Raw genomic sequence first — 16,075 nt, forward strand, 5'->3', positions numbered from 1 at the left:
AAATTCAATGCATCATGTTGAAAGAGTTCCATGCTCTCTGCACGTGGAATAACCATTTCAACAACTACATGACAGGCATAAAGGTGGCCTGCTTAATCCACATATCCTCATTCTCCAGTGGCAGTTCAAAAGGGAATGTTCATGATAGGTCAAAATTGCCTCAACAATTCTGAGAAATTTAATTTTAGTAACATAAGTTAACATTTGATGAAAAATATGTAAGAGTATCTTACGAAAACAGCAGGCTTTGACGTATTAGCCCACTTAAGATTTCACGATAACGTTATAATTATATATGCACTCTTATGAAGAAATTATAATATGACTAATTGTTTGATGAAAGTTCAATAGTTATAAAAATAAGAAGAGGTGGTATGATTTCCAATGAGACAACTCTCCTCAAGAGACCAAATAATACAGAAATTAACAACTATAGGTCAATGTACGGCCTTCAACAATGAGCAAACCCCATACCGCATAGTCAGCTATAAAAGGCCCCGAAATGACAAATGTAAAAAAATTTAAATGAGAAAACTAACGGCTTGATTTATGTACAAAATAATAAACAAAAACCAATATGATATACAGCAACAAACGACAACCACTGAATTACAGGCTCCTGACTTGGGACAGGCACATACAGAATGTGGCGGGGTTAAACATGTTAGCGGGCGCCCAACCCTACCCCTAACCTAGGACAGTGGTGTAACAGTACAACATATGAACAAATTATAAAAATCAGTTGAAAATGGCTTAACACATCAGATAGATACAATGCACAAACAAGTAACAAAAACACAGAGTGGACGTGGTAGGGTGCTTATACATCCCCACAACAAAAAGACACTAAGTACAGATCTGAGAGTACTCGTAGTTACTGGCAGCTAGTTCAAAGCCAATAATAACTAGTAAATATTATCATGCATCGAAGAATAAAAAATCAATCAGTACATATCCAACATACTTCAAACGACATTGGTCACATGCATGGATCCCATTTTTTTTTAATAGTTTCTACATCTGACCCATATTCATTTTTTATAACAAATGTATGTTTTGTCGAAGGTTGTGGACAGTGTTTTTAGAAGGAAAGAGACCTTACATATGCATGAAACATTTATTTGGCTAGAACACTGTGATATATCATATCATTGAATTCGTCAAAATCGTTAAAACAAACGACAGACAAAAATTTAAACGGTTACATACTATCTAAATTTCCATACAGGTTTTAAAAAGTAAAATAAAAAAATATCAGACTCCAAGGTAATTCAAAACAGAAAGTCCCTTAACAAATGGCAAAGTCAAACGCTCAGACACATCAAACTAATGGAAAACAAATGTCCTGACTTGGAACAGGCATTTCCTTATGTAGAAAATGGTGGATTAAACCTGGTTTTAAAATATTATAATCGGAAGTTCGATGTGTTAGGCCAAATTCATTCCATCGTAGCCATTCTCATTTTCCGTCTTTCATGTTGACCCATACCTTGCAGATTATACCTATGGTATAATAAGTTAACATTTTCTCACCTTAACATTGCATCAAACATTTGCGATTGAGACGTTCATTAAATGACAATTAAACAATCAATTTATTTGTTTAGACACAATCGTCTCCGTAATAACATACCGTATGAACTTTATATTTCCATAACGTAATAACTTGTACAAGGGCTTTTGATGTCATGAATAAATCAACCTGTTTACCAAATGTATCCCAAATATAGATTTATAAAAGGAAGTATTGTTTAATTCTAAGTTCAGGTATTTCAAGTTCATTTTAACTAGGAAGTCGAATGGATCACGCGAGAAGTGACACTCAACATAGTACTTCCTGCTTTAAATGATTTTAATGCTGGATTTATTTCATTGAAACTGCAGTTACTGTGATAAAATGCAAGTACGTATTGAATATAATGCAAAAATAAATTCTGCAATTTTGCGACTTTAGTTTCCACGCCCCGTTGACGGCTTCTGTTATTTTGCTTGCTTCTATTTAGTGAAATGTATATCATACAGTTTGTTTCTAATCTATAAGACTGCAATGATTAACTAGGTTGTAGGATAGAAAAACAAAAATAGACTCAAAAGTTAATTAAAATATGGGAAATCCATAAAAACTGACAAAATCAGACGTAATCAAAACATTTGATTATGAAACATGTCAGCGTTCCAATTTAAATCAACTTAGCTTAAATAGAATAAAATACAAAATTGTATTTATTCATGCTGATATGAAAATGAATGTGTATGAAAATACAGAGAGAATACATTAAAACTAATGATTCATTGCCTAAATACTCAGCGAACAGTTCTCTTAATTGATATATATATATATATTAGGTTTAGGATATTTGGACCGTGTTCAGTATCTTATAAATGTTACTACATGAATATGACACCGGCGTATATTTGTGTGGCGTCCATTAACACCTTGATATTAGCTCTAATTATATGTAATAACTGTACTTAACCAAATTATTTTTGTAGCTTTTGTACATCAAAGTTTGTCAACTTGTTATTCAGCTATTGCTGTCATATTTGTTTTTCGTTATTATTTTTAACACAAATCAGACTTTTTATTTTCTCGTTTGACTTGTTTAATATTATTTCATGTTTTGACATTAAATAGCTTACTGTACAGTATGGGTTTTTCCTATTGTTGAAGGCCGTACGGTTACCTAAAGTTGCATTAATTAACGTCATTAAGTCTACGATATATAGTGGTCGCATTGATAATCATTACACATCTTATGTTTGTATGTATTCTCTCTGTATTTTCATACATATTCATTTGCATATCAGCATGTATAAATACAGTAACTGTTTTATTTTATCTAACTGAAATTGATTTAAATGGGAGCGCTGACTTGTTTCATAAAATAAACCGTCACGGTATTATATAAGTGCATTTCATTGTAGTCAAAGCAAATTTCAAACAATCGTTCGACTTTCCTATATTTAAAAAGCAGATTACATAATGTGATAAACCAGTAATTATTTTGGAATTTTATAAGGATATATATAAATAAATCCTCACTTTTTTTTTATATAAATGTACAGTTGTTTGATATGTTTTAAAGTGTCTCATAAGTCTATTCTAAGGCTTGATTATGAATTGTTGTATATATATATTGTTTGATCAAATATGTGACACTATAATAAAATACTTATTTATTTATTTTTTATTTTATATTATGCAAATTTAATATAGCGGATTGAACTTCTATCATGCATATTACGAATTTACACAATAAACTATTATAGGCTACCTTTATTTATATATGTGTATTTTAATTCATTTAAACAATAAAGGCTTCGAAAGATCTTAACAAATATTTTGTTAAAATCCATTTTTACATACATTTAATTGTGTCAATTCTAGTATTTTTAGAAATTTCAAAAAGACCTTTACCTCTTTTTTGTTCTTTTCTTTTTTTTTTTTTTTTTTTTTTTCCATTACCAATTTCAAGTTTTATATTTCAGATTCACGTTATTCTGTCTACTTTGTTTTTTGGCAATATATTATCTATTTCCCTGAAATTTACATCTTTTCGTCTGAACAATGAATGGAGCCTCTACAAGAAATCATATAATAAAATATATAAGGATGACAATGAAGAATTGCGACGGTAAGCTTTCAGTGTTTCGAATATTCATAATATAGTGTTGCATTTGATATTTCTAACATGCCAAAAAGAGAGGCGAAAGATACCAAAGGGACATTTAAACTTATAAGTCGAAAATAAACCTACAACGCCATTGGAAAAAAAAAGACCAAAAGAAAAACAACAGTATACAAAACACTACATAAAAAAGACTGAGTAATACGTACACCGACAAAAACATGGGGTGATCTTAGGTGTTATGGAAGGGTACACATATCATGCTTCATATGTGACACCCGTCGTGTTGCTCATGTAAGTACAAACACGGTGATGAGTCTAATTCGGTAGGTTACATTCTGGAAAAGGAAAGACGGGATTGTGTTTACGACCAAATTATCATTAACCAATAGATATAAGAAGATGTGGTATGAGTGCCAATGAGACAACTCTCCATCCAAGTCAAAATTTATAAAAGTAAACCATTATAGGTCACAGTACGGTCTTCAACACGGAGCCTTGGCTCACACCGAACAGTAAGCTATAAAGGGCCCCAAAAAATTACTAGTGTAAAACCATTCAAACGGGAAAACCAACGGTCTAATCTATATAAAAAACGAGAAACAAGAAACACTTATGAACCACATCAACAAACGACAACTACTGAACATCAGATTCCTGACTTAGGACAGGTGCAAACAAATGCAGCGGGTTTAAACGTTGTAATGGTACCAAACCTTCATCCTTTTTCTGAAACAATAGTGTAACATCACAACATAGAAAGACACACTATAAAATATCAACTGAAATAGCTTAACTCAATCAAAGGACATATTAACACCATTGAACATACACTGAACAAATAAATTTGACCTATGATACAATGTAAATACAAAATAAATAAACTAAGGGAAGAATAATAAAAGTAACATGTTATATCGGTAAGAAATGTAAAACAATTAAAGAAAAACAATATGCTCGAACAAAAATACCATCCATTTGCAATAACTTTAAACACAGGTAAATGAAAATAATTTTGTTGTTAGGTATACCTGTACAGTACCAATAGAGAAAGGAAATATTTTTACAAAAAAAATAATTTTGAATACAAAATAAATAAACTAAGGGAAGAATAATAAAAGTAACATGTTATATCGGTAAGAAATGTTAAACAATTAAAGAAAAACAATATGCTCGAACAAAAATACCATCCATTTGCAATAACTTTAAACACAGGTAAATGAAAATAATTTTGTTGTTAGGTACACGTGTACAGTACCAATAGAGAAAGGAAATATTATTACAAAATAAATAATTTTGATGTTCATAGTACGAAGTGAAAATTTATAGTTATACCAAACACTTATCAAAGCTGGTATATAGACCAGATATAACCCTGAATAACATTAAATAACAAAAAAGCAATACAATTAGTATCAACAGGTCAAATAAACAAGAAAGTACGATTTGAGAGTACTCGCAGTTACTGACAGCTAGTTAAAAGCCAAAACAATTAATAATAAAAAATCATGCATCAGAGACTAAAATCAACTAAAACACATCCCAGGGATTTAGTATTTTAACGTCATGGACAGTCAAGGAAGACATGACTAGTGCAATGCCAAAAATAAATGTATCGACAGACAGTAGGATAGTTAGGAGTTTTACCTCTTTATAGATCTAAACGAACGTGGGTGTGTGTTTTTATGTCCATTTTATTCACATTTATACTTAAAACATGATAATACAATTGGTAACTATGCAATTTGCTTTAACGAAGCAATACACGATACACGTTGCTTTGAATAAATGGAAGACACACAATTAAGGGTAAACGAAAGACTTCCAATAGGTGGCAACATACTATAGTAGGGTCACTCTTTCTTAATGTTTTATTTATTGTTCGTCATCTATGATCATAAACTTTAAGGATATAAATTGCCACATGTTCATTCCATACATATATTGATAAGAATTAATTTTTTTCTTGATATATAAACAGTTGTTCGTGTGTATTGTACGAAGTGTGATATTGTTCATTTAATGTCATTAAAAGCCATTTATTACAACCATTGTAAGCTATATCGTTTTCATATTTGATGAGTATTCCATTTGTCAATTTAGGAGTTTGGAGATTATAACGATCGAAACAGAAGAGAAAGGCGTATCATGTGCTCGTGATACAGATTATATATTTGGGTCTTTGTATAGCTAAGTTGAATTTTTATCCCATATCTCTTCTTTTTTGTTTTGTATTTGTATTTTTTGTCACTCCCGATCGGGACAGAAATGTTCCGTATAATTTATGTGTGTTTGGCCGTGCAAATAGTGCACAAATTAAAAAAATATGTCTCCAGTCAAATTGGCAAATAATTAATTAACATTAACAGAAAAATGTTTTTAGACGAGTGATCTGGGAAGACAATGTCCGTTTTATCGAGCATCACAATATGGCAGCAGATCGTGGAGAACATAGTTACTGGCTTGGAATTAACCATTTTGCTGACTTGGTAAGTGATTTATAAACGCCAAATTTAAAGTGAAATACAAATTTTGATTAAGTCAGAAAATATGTTTTTTAATCGACAAGTTTTTCCTACATGGAAAAAACACAAAAATCGACTAGTGCTAAACACGTTATGTGTTGAATTTGTCATTTAGAAAAATTACAAGACATGTTTCGTCGTAATCATTGATTATTCCAAATATAGAAAAGAACGTAGCTTCTAATAAATCGAAAAGAAACAACAACATCAAATTAAGTTTTAAAAAACAAAGTGTTTTGAAAAGACTATTATTCTATGGCCTATGCGTTAATTTTTTGTCAGTTACTATACATTGAGTATTGATGACAATACGACCGTCTATTGCATTCAAAGCATCTTGTTTAACAAAAACATAATGTCAACTTGTATTTTTCAATTTCAGTCAGAGGCAGAAGTGACTCAAAAAATGAAAGGATACAAAATGGCGAACGATGTCATAAATTACAGCTCTACATATCTGCATCCAAACAATGTCAAACTTCCCGATAAAATTGACTGGCGACAACAAGGCTATGTTACTCCAGTAAAAGATCAGGTCAGTATAATTTTCCTATATCAGACTTGTTTACGTGTTTGTCGTTTTCCTTTTCCTGAAACCTTTCTTAAACCTAAATGTCAATTATCCTAAACGCATGAAAGCAAACAATAGAGCTGATAAGAAGTGTTGTTCAGATTAATGGGTTATTGCACTGATATTAAAGAGTGTTGTTCCGGTTTTAAATGGGTTATTGCACTGATATTATGGATGTTATTCCGAGTAAATGGGTTATTGCATTGATATTAGGGAGTGTAGTTCCGAGTAAATGGGTTAGTGTATTGATATTAAGGAGTGTTGTTTCGATTTTAAATGGGTTATTGCACTGATATTATGGAGTGTTATTCCGAGTAAATGCGTTATTGCACTGATTTTAAAGAGTATTGTTCTGAGTAAATGAGTTATTGCACTGATATTAATGAGTTTTGTTCCGATTTTAAATGGGTTATTGCGCGAATAATAAGGAGTGTTGGTCCGAGTAAATGGGGTATTGCACTGATATTAAGGAGTGTTGTTCCGATTAAATGTGTTATTGCACTGATAATAAGGAGTGATGTCCCGAAAAATTGGGTTATTGCACTGATATTCAGGAGTGTTCTTCGGATTAAATGGGGTATTGCACTGATATTAAGAAGTGTTGTTCTGATTTCATGGATTATTGCACTGATATTAAGGAGTGTTGTTCCGAATAAATGTGTTATTGCACTGATATTAAGGAGTGTAGTTCCAATTAAATGGGTTATTGCACTGATATTAAGGAGTGTTGTTCCGATTAAATGGGTTATTGCATTGATATTAAGGAGTGTTGTTCCGAGTAATATACCATATTGCATCAGCTAAAAATTAGTCAAAAAGCACTTTTCTAATATATCATTAAACGATTTTAAATGTAGATACGTCTAAGTAAATCATAGGTTAATACAAAAATCCTTTATCAGTATCAGTTTTCCGGTTACAAAATGCAACTTAAGAATAAAATGTATCTTTAGAAACCCAATATTGCATACAAAATAAAATCTTGATAACAATATATGTTTAGAGTGTGAGATAAAAGGTGTTTGTGTTTGTTTTTGTTTTTGGTTTTTTTTTCTAACGTTAAGAAAAGTAAAATCTATAAGCATTAGAAAGAACATTTTTCAAGTACCTTAACGTGCGCTTTGTGTATTGTGGCAAATATCATGGGGACACAACACAGACGTTTTCTGCTTATTCTTTCTTCGTAGTTTCTCGCACACCACTATACGTTTGCTATTAACATGATTAAACAATTAACTCCTTCTTAAATAAAACAAAAATACATGCCGATCTCGATAAATAATTATTCAAAGGATTTGAAACGTGGTAGGTGCGTCAGATGTCATTTTTTCCAGCAAAACGTTTATTGAATATAGTTCTTACATTTTATCGTGAGTCAATGTATGACATTTTTGCAGGTGCATTGATTTTGAATTAAAATGTGTACTAGTATCTAACGGATAAGTTATATCATCCGTAATAAATGAAAGTATTAGATTTTAGAAAAAACCCTGGCGGACAAATGAAAATATATCATATAATTATTTTTGATTATCTATTGAATTTTTTGTTAGAAATTGTCGCAAGATATATTTAAAGATAACTTTGGGTTTGGCTTTAATTACATTTCACGTTTTTACCATAAGTAATATCACCAAATTGATGCAAAAAAGTATTTTCTAAGGTTGAGGAAGTTGTTTGAAGGACAGATGTTATGTCGATAAAAATCTTACGATGGGGGTCATACGGTGTAAATATAAAAATAAGAAGATGCAGTATGATTGCCAATGAGACAACTCTCCAAAAGTGAGCAAATGACACAGAATTTACCAACTATAGGTCACCGTACGGCCTTCAACAATGAGCAAAGCCCATACCGCATAGTCAGCTTTAAAAGGCCCCAAATGACGAATGTAAAACAATTCAAACGAGAAAACTAACGGCCTAATTTATGTACAGAATAAGGAACGAAAAACAACTATGTTACACAGCAACAAACGACAACCACTGAATTACAGGCTCCTGACTTGGGATAGGCACATACAGAATGTGGCGGTGTTAAACTCGTTTGAAGGCGCCAACCCTTCCCCTAACCTGGGACAGTGTTGTAACAGTACATGTACAACATAAGAACAAACTATACAAGTCAGTTGAAAAAGGCTTAACTCATCAGATGAATACAAATAGAAATACATCTAACAAAAGCACAAAGTGGACGAGGACGGGTACGTATACATCCTCACAACAAAAAGACACTAAGTACAGATCTGAGAGTACTCGCAGTTACTGACAGCTAGTTCAAAGCTAATAACAACTAATAAAAAAAATCATACACCTAATATAAACAATCTGTATAAATCTTTCCTTTATTCAGGGACTATGTGGATCATGCTGGTCATTTTCATCGACTGGTGCCCTGGAAGGTCAACATTTCAGAAAAACAGGAAAGTTGGTTTCTTTATCAGAACAGAACCTTGTGGATTGTACTTTTAAGTATGGTAAGCATCAGGCATATTTGTAATTACACAGGTCCACGGTCACTTAAATAGCGAACACACAGACTATAGTTAACAAAATGAAGACTAGTATTAATTAAACCATGTTGAGATTTACACATGTATAGATCTGTAGGGTTAATAAAACTCTTTTTTTTTACTATGATTTTAATGAAAAGAGAGAGAAATCTTTCCACATGTTTGTAAAAAGTCAACATTTCTAACATTATTTATCATACCTTCATTTCAGTGACGATAAAAATTGTAATTGATCTCATAATAGATAAGCATGAGACACTTCCAACCATATGTAAAGCAAACAATCAAATGCACAGCATGCCTCCTTCTGTAGTTATTTCACATTTTTTTCCACAGCGTCAATTCAAAACAGATAAGCAGACTAAGTTATAGTTGACCTATGTATAACACTTTTCAGTCATATGTATACTGTATTTACATTAGGTGATGGGACATATTTTACACTTTGCTTTTTGTTTTCAGTTGATTTTCCATGATAAACGGGAGACCCTCAAAATAGAACTATGTGCAAACGCCCATTCAATACGCGTTATTGATGTGATAACTGCGCTCGGTATGCTCCTGAGACGAGACAAGATACGACGGGTGCCACATGTGTAGTAGGATCTGCTTACCCTTCCGGAGCACCTGAGATCAACCCCGGTTTTTGGTTGGGTTCGTGTTGCTCAGTGTTTAGTGTTCTATGTTGTGTTCTGTATATTGTTCTTTGTCTTTTGATCTTTTTCCCTTTTTTTTATTGCCATGGCGTTGTCAGTTAATTTTCGACTGATGAGTTTGAATGTCCATTTGGTATCATTCGCCTCTTTTTTTTAACTTATGAATAGTAGGCATTTTTCCAGACCCGTGTCTCCCTAGAAACAAGACCCTAGTGTTGGGCTTGTAAATCTTATTTATAAACAAAGTCGCTTCTCTTGTCAATCTTCATTTTAGATACTGCCCAAAGTCGAGAGACTTTTGTAATGGACAATATATATGGTAATTTATTTAAAGTGAGTAGTTGATAAAATTGTATAGCTTATATCCTCTTTTATTTAAAGGAAATGGTGGTTGTAATGGAGGGTTTGTGTTCAAGGCATACCAATACATTAAAAACAATAATGGAATAGATACAGAATCATCCTACCCTTATGAAGGCCGGGTAACTATATCATTATACAACCTTCTTCTTCCTTTTTTCTTTATTGTGTGTATGTTTTGTTTTTGTTTGTTTGTTTTGTTTGTTTTTTTTTACTTCTTTTAAAACTCTGCTTTCGATCGAAATGCATGCTAGCCAACAGAAACAAGTTATTAATTGTACTGATCTTTAACAAAAAATTATAGCAATCTATAGCAAGGTATTCAAATATGTTGTTTCTGTGATCATATGCAGACTAGGAATCTGTAACAACTTGTTAGCATTTTAGGTATATTAACAAGATATGACTGCGGAATAGGACACATGTCAAACTTCTACTTTTTCTAAGCCACAAATATTTATGGTATGAAATCTACATTTATATTATTAATGAGTAAAGGAAATTTCATCAGCCTCCAAGGTTTCATGAATGATTAATTAATAGTAGATGTTTAACGCCACTTTCCGCATTATTGGCTATATCACGGTGGCCAGTTTGTATTGATAGAGGAACCGGAGTATCCGGTGAAAACCACCAAACTTCGTCAAGAAAACTGAAAATAATACTTAATTTAAATTGGAGTCAAACACGCTTGTCTCGAATTGCGTTCGAACTTACAACCTACAAATTGACAGGCTAGTGATCCTGTAAATGAACTACTTAGACAATTCATCTACCGGGGAACCGGATTTTAGAAAGAAAACTTAATTCTGAATGTTAACACGTACATGTGCAAAAGGTATAACTCATGTATTTGTCAATGGGCCAGGATTTCTTACCAAAAAGCATTTTTTTTCATATTCGGAATTAACAATATACGCATTCAAAGCATTCCTGTAGAAACATGTAGGAGGAGTTTCGTCTACAAAGCATGGTTTTATGAACACTGAAAATTTTAATCAATTTCAAAAGTATATCCAAACTGTTAACTAAGCCTTAAAGGATTAAAAAACGTGGGGGAGGGTTGAGATCTCATAAACATGTTTAACCCCGCCGCATTTTTGCGCCTGTCCCAAGTCAGGAGCCTCTAGCCTTTGTTAGTCTTGTATTATTTTTAATTTTAGTTTCTTGTGTACAATTTGGAGTTTAGTGTGGCGTTCATTATCACTGGGCTAGTATATATATTTGTTTAGGGGCCAGCTGAAGGACGCCTCCGGGTGCGGGAATTTCTCGCTGCGTTGAAGACCTGTTGGTGACCTTGTGCTGTTGTCTGTTTTATGTTCGGGTTGTTGTCTCTTTGACACATTCCCCATTTCCATTCTCAATTTTATTTCCATTCTGGTTCATGTAATTTCAATTCATTGTTTCTCCCTATGTATTAGAATGGTAGCTGCAGATTTCAAAAATCCGATGTCGGAGCTACAGTTACAGGATTTACTATCATAAAGAAGGGGGATGAACAGGCATTACAATCTGCCGTAGCAACAGTCGGTCCAATATCAGTAGCGATTGACGCTGATCACAAATTTCAACTTTACAAGAGCGGTAGGTTCTTAAAACACAAACACAATTAAAAAGCAAAACAATTTAGTTCAAAACTATTTCAGAGCTGTCTAGAAGAAAACTTCAAATAATCTAAAATAATTTTATTAATATATTAATATGTTAAGGTCATGTGTTTCTCTGACTTTTAATGACGTCTTTTGCACTACAGCCTTTGGTTGTTGTATGTGAACTGATTTTTTATTGTCTTGATTACATGATGTTTGTTTATCAGTTGTTATTTGCTTTGAACTAGCTGTCAGTAACTGCGAGTACTCGAAGATCTGTACAATGGGTCTTTTTATTTGATTTTGAGGGATGTATAAATACCCAGCCACCCCCGGTTTTTGTATTTGGTAGATGTTTTTTTCTGCTTGTGTCAATCGGATGAGCTAATACCCTTTCAGCTGATTTTAATAGTTTGTTCTTATTTCGTACTGTTATACTACTGTCCGAGGTTAGGCGAGGGTTTGTGCCTTCAAACATGTTTATCCCCGCCACATTCTGTATGTGCCTGTCCCAAGTCAGGAACCTGTAATTCAGTGGTTGTCGTTGGTTCATGTCAGTCATATTTGTCATTTGTAAATTGTTTTGTTTTAAATTAGGCCGTTAGATGTCGCAATTGCATTGTTTCATATTTTTCATGTCGGGGCCTTTTATAGCCGACTATATGGGATGGGTTTTTCTCATTGTTTAAGGCTGTACGGTTGCCGATAGTTGCTTACATTAACTTCATTTAAACTTTTGTGGTTAGTCGTCTCATTGGCAATCATACCACATCTCCTTTTTTAATATAGGTAACAAATAGTGATTCGCATATTTGTAATACATATATAATAACTGTTTATTGTCTTTAAATATCAGCTGTATTTGTACGAGGCTAAGAAACAGGTGTAATGCGAGCTTCAACGAGCTATTACTCCTGTTTCGAGCCGAGTAAACATACAGCTGATATTTAAAGACACTAAACAGTTTTTGTCTTTATCCTGCAATTAAATTTGTACATTGTTTTCCCATCCCAATCGTTGAATTTGTGTTTGAAAGAAATCGACATGACTTAAACGCGGACCGCAATGAGGACCCCACATTGAACTGTGAAGTAAACAGTAATTTGACAGTACCGTTCGCTCGCAACAGAAGCAGGATACCAGGAGACTATATACGTCTAGTATACGTATATAGCTTCGTGTTATCTGTACACCTGTATTAGTATAGTAGAAAGGTCGATTGCAGGATAAATGTAATACTTCTACGAGATTTAGCATACATGTATGTACAAATTGCTTAATATAACTGTATACTCTATATTGTATGTAAACCTGTATATTGCTGCAAATTTATCTTGACCTATGTATGTGTCTTGAGTTTTATTGTCAATATGCTTGCTGGCTCATTGTCTTCTTTGTTTTTCATATCCATCTACCATTAATCTTTAATCATTACTCCGATGTTTACTTATATTACAGGAGTGTTTAACGAACCAGGATGTAATACCACTTTCACTGACCATGCAGTTTTAATTGTGGGATATGGTGTAGAGAATGGACAAGACTATTGGCTCGTAAAAAACAGGTAAAACAAGTGTATGTTTCAACAACCATAACAAGTACAATTAAAAAGTTGCACAACTTCATTTGTATAGAATCGATATTATGTCGATGGACTTTATTATAGCATAATACCAAGGAAAATAGAAAAGACATTGTAAACGGAAATGAATGTACAATGTATTCTTACAAATGATAATTACTTTAAAATTTGAAAAAAAAAGAAAAAAAGTTCGATATTAAGTCAGGTGTTAAATGTTGTAGAAGGGTATACTTTGGAAGTTGTATTCAGCCTTGCCCTTTAATTCCAAAACCATGATGTGACTTTCGAATGCATTTTACATATATTGTATTGCAATAATCGATTGATTTCATACAAAATTTGTAGTTTCAGATCAGTGAACTTGCAGGGAGTTACAATTTTGAAATTTCATTTTATTGATCAAATTGATCAAATTGGGAAGTATTAATGTCGCAACATAGTACCAACGATAAAAACATGATATATATTTTTTCAGCTGGAGTGATAGCTGGGGAATTGATGGATATATCAAAATGTCGAGGAACAAAAACAACCAATGCGGTATAGCGTCTTACGCCATGTACCCTCTCGTTTAATAGCATCTTGTGAGGACCAGACGCCAATTAAACTTTAATAGCATCTCGTTGGGACCATTGTATTGCATATTAAACTTTCTGTGTGTTTATAAATCATTTTATATTGTGCTTGATTTTCATATGTTGAAGACATAATCTTTCAATCAGTTGAATTGAAGTCTGTAGCTGGCATGTCTGTAACTGATAGTAGTCCTTTGTTAATACAAATGTATAAGTTTATCATTGTCATTTTGCTTAGTTTCATCTTGTACTTATTCTAAAATCGGACTCGGACGTCTTTTGAACTAAGTCGTACTGTGCGTTTTGCTGCGTGTTTGTTATTCCAAATTGGCTAAAGGTATATGGGAAGGCTTGAGATCTCACAAAACATGCTTAACCCCGCCGCATTTTTGCACCTGTTCCAAGTCGGGAACCTCTAGCCTTTGTTAGTCTTGTGTGTTTTGTTTTCAAATTTTGGTTGATTTGCATCTTTTGTAGTTTTTATGTGACTTCCATTTCGTTGCAATAGTATACATTATTGTTTTTGGTCTTTGGTCTCTGCATGGTCGGGTTTTTGTCTCTTTCCCGTTTCTATTCTCTATTCTATATGTCATGTTCTAAATCCTTGAGAGTCAGCGTCGGGCCATGGTTGACATTTCTTTACGAACTGTTAAAACGGACGATTGGTGTCGTTTTGAACTGGTAATTTAAAATGTTTATTTATGCTATGTAAGTGAACACAATAAAAACTGTTTTTTATCAATTTGGAAAGAATAATTATACTGTTCCAACATTTTGGTATACAAAAACAAACAATTCCAAACATTGGTCGGAGTACATGTGACATTAGATTTGTATATATTTACTGTGTTTTTCATTATATATGTATTATGATTACCGTCTATCATGTTTGCTACTTCCGAAAGATTTTGTAAGCGGTACTACATTAATATTTCAATATCCATGTGTCTGTATTGTAAAAAGGTCAAAATATGCTAACCGTGAACACAAATGAGAAGATTATGGTATGATTACTAATGAGACAACACAGACCAAATAATGTAGAATATATACCAACAATTACAGATCACCGTACAACCTTCAAAAATGAACAAAACTTATACCGAATAGTAATCTATAAAAGACCCGACATAATATATATAAAACAATTAAAACTAATACTAACGTTTCTTATGAGACAAATCTTCAAACCGACCCAAAAAAAAAGATAAACCGATAGGCGGTAAATGAATAAATATAACATATTTGTTTAATATACGAGGATTAGACAATTGCATTTGAATAATACTGTTTTGTTTGAAAAGTATTTTATCTATATATTCATGTATTTGAAAGTGAGGACACTTCAACATTTTATAATTTCAATTTATATAGTTTTATCATTAAAGGAAAAATAAAATTGTTTGTTTTGGTATTTTTGTATTTTTGTATGGCTGTGTTATACCTGTCTGAAAGGTTTTGACCAAAATTTCGAAATAATTCTGATGATATTGTTAATAGAGGACTACTAAAGTTTTTGATTTCAAAATTGATGGATTTAATTTGTTCCCCAAATACCAAGAGTTGGAGCTACATGTTTAAGATTTACAATCACGCACCATCCGACAGCTCTTTGTTAGCACACGTTATCACAGCAACAGTAAAGTTTTACACAATGCAATTACCAGATTGCTGTCAATAATCGCTAAAATAAAGACGGTTTTATTGACATAAAGTACTCACATGTAATTGAAATAAAAGGACCTGGTGGATCAATTCCTGACACATTAGTGTTACCTGCACACATAAAACAATTCATAAGGAAAAGCACATCTCAAAGTCTAAGTGAGTCATTCATCATAGAGCTCATTTTCCTACCGAAGGTCGGTGGTTTTCTCCGGGCACTCCGGCTTCCCCCACCAAAAAAAAAACTGACCGCGATGAAATAGCACAATAGTGTTGAAAGTGGCGTTAAACACCAATCAATCAATCAGTTATAGAGCTCACCCTTCAACGTAACCGTAATAATTATACCCTAACACAATTACCATAATTTCAAAATCCGGTCTTTTTTTAATGCTGTTGTCTTATATGGT

At 32.7% G+C, this 16,075-nt stretch overlaps 1 protein-coding gene across 1 annotated transcript; it reads left to right on the forward strand.

Moving 5' to 3' along the window:
* The first annotated feature begins 1,757 nt into the window (after nucleotides 1–1,757).
* Nucleotides 1,758–15,414, forward strand: LOC127722191 (procathepsin L-like). The gene is made up of 9 exons (XM_052229090.1): nucleotides 1,758–1,903; nucleotides 3,490–3,635; nucleotides 6,013–6,118; nucleotides 6,537–6,689; nucleotides 9,079–9,202; nucleotides 10,276–10,376; nucleotides 11,676–11,838; nucleotides 13,302–13,407; nucleotides 13,901–15,414. The coding sequence occupies exons 1-9, from the start codon at nucleotides 1,898–1,900 to the stop codon at nucleotides 13,998–14,000; spliced, it is 1,005 nt and encodes a 334-aa protein (XP_052085050.1). The 5' UTR covers nucleotides 1,758–1,897; the 3' UTR covers nucleotides 14,001–15,414.
* Nucleotides 15,415–16,075: the final 661 nt, after the last annotated feature.

Source organism: Mytilus californianus, unplaced genomic scaffold (assembly GCF_021869535.1).
Source record: "Mytilus californianus isolate M0D057914Y unplaced genomic scaffold, xbMytCali1.0.p SCAF_12, whole genome shotgun sequence".
NCBI classification, from domain to species: Eukaryota; Metazoa; Mollusca; class Bivalvia; order Mytilida; family Mytilidae; genus Mytilus; species Mytilus californianus.

Bases quoted from the DNA above. Each gene is read 5' to 3' on its own strand.
- LOC127722191 (XM_052229090.1), top strand. The intron at 9,203-10,275 runs GTAAGCATCAGG...TTTTATTTAAAG, and splicing joins GGATTGTACTTTTAAGTATG to GAAATGGTGGTTGTAATGGA. The intron at 10,377-11,675 runs GTAACTATATCA...CCTATGTATTAG, and splicing joins CCTACCCTTATGAAGGCCGG to AATGGTAGCTGCAGATTTCA.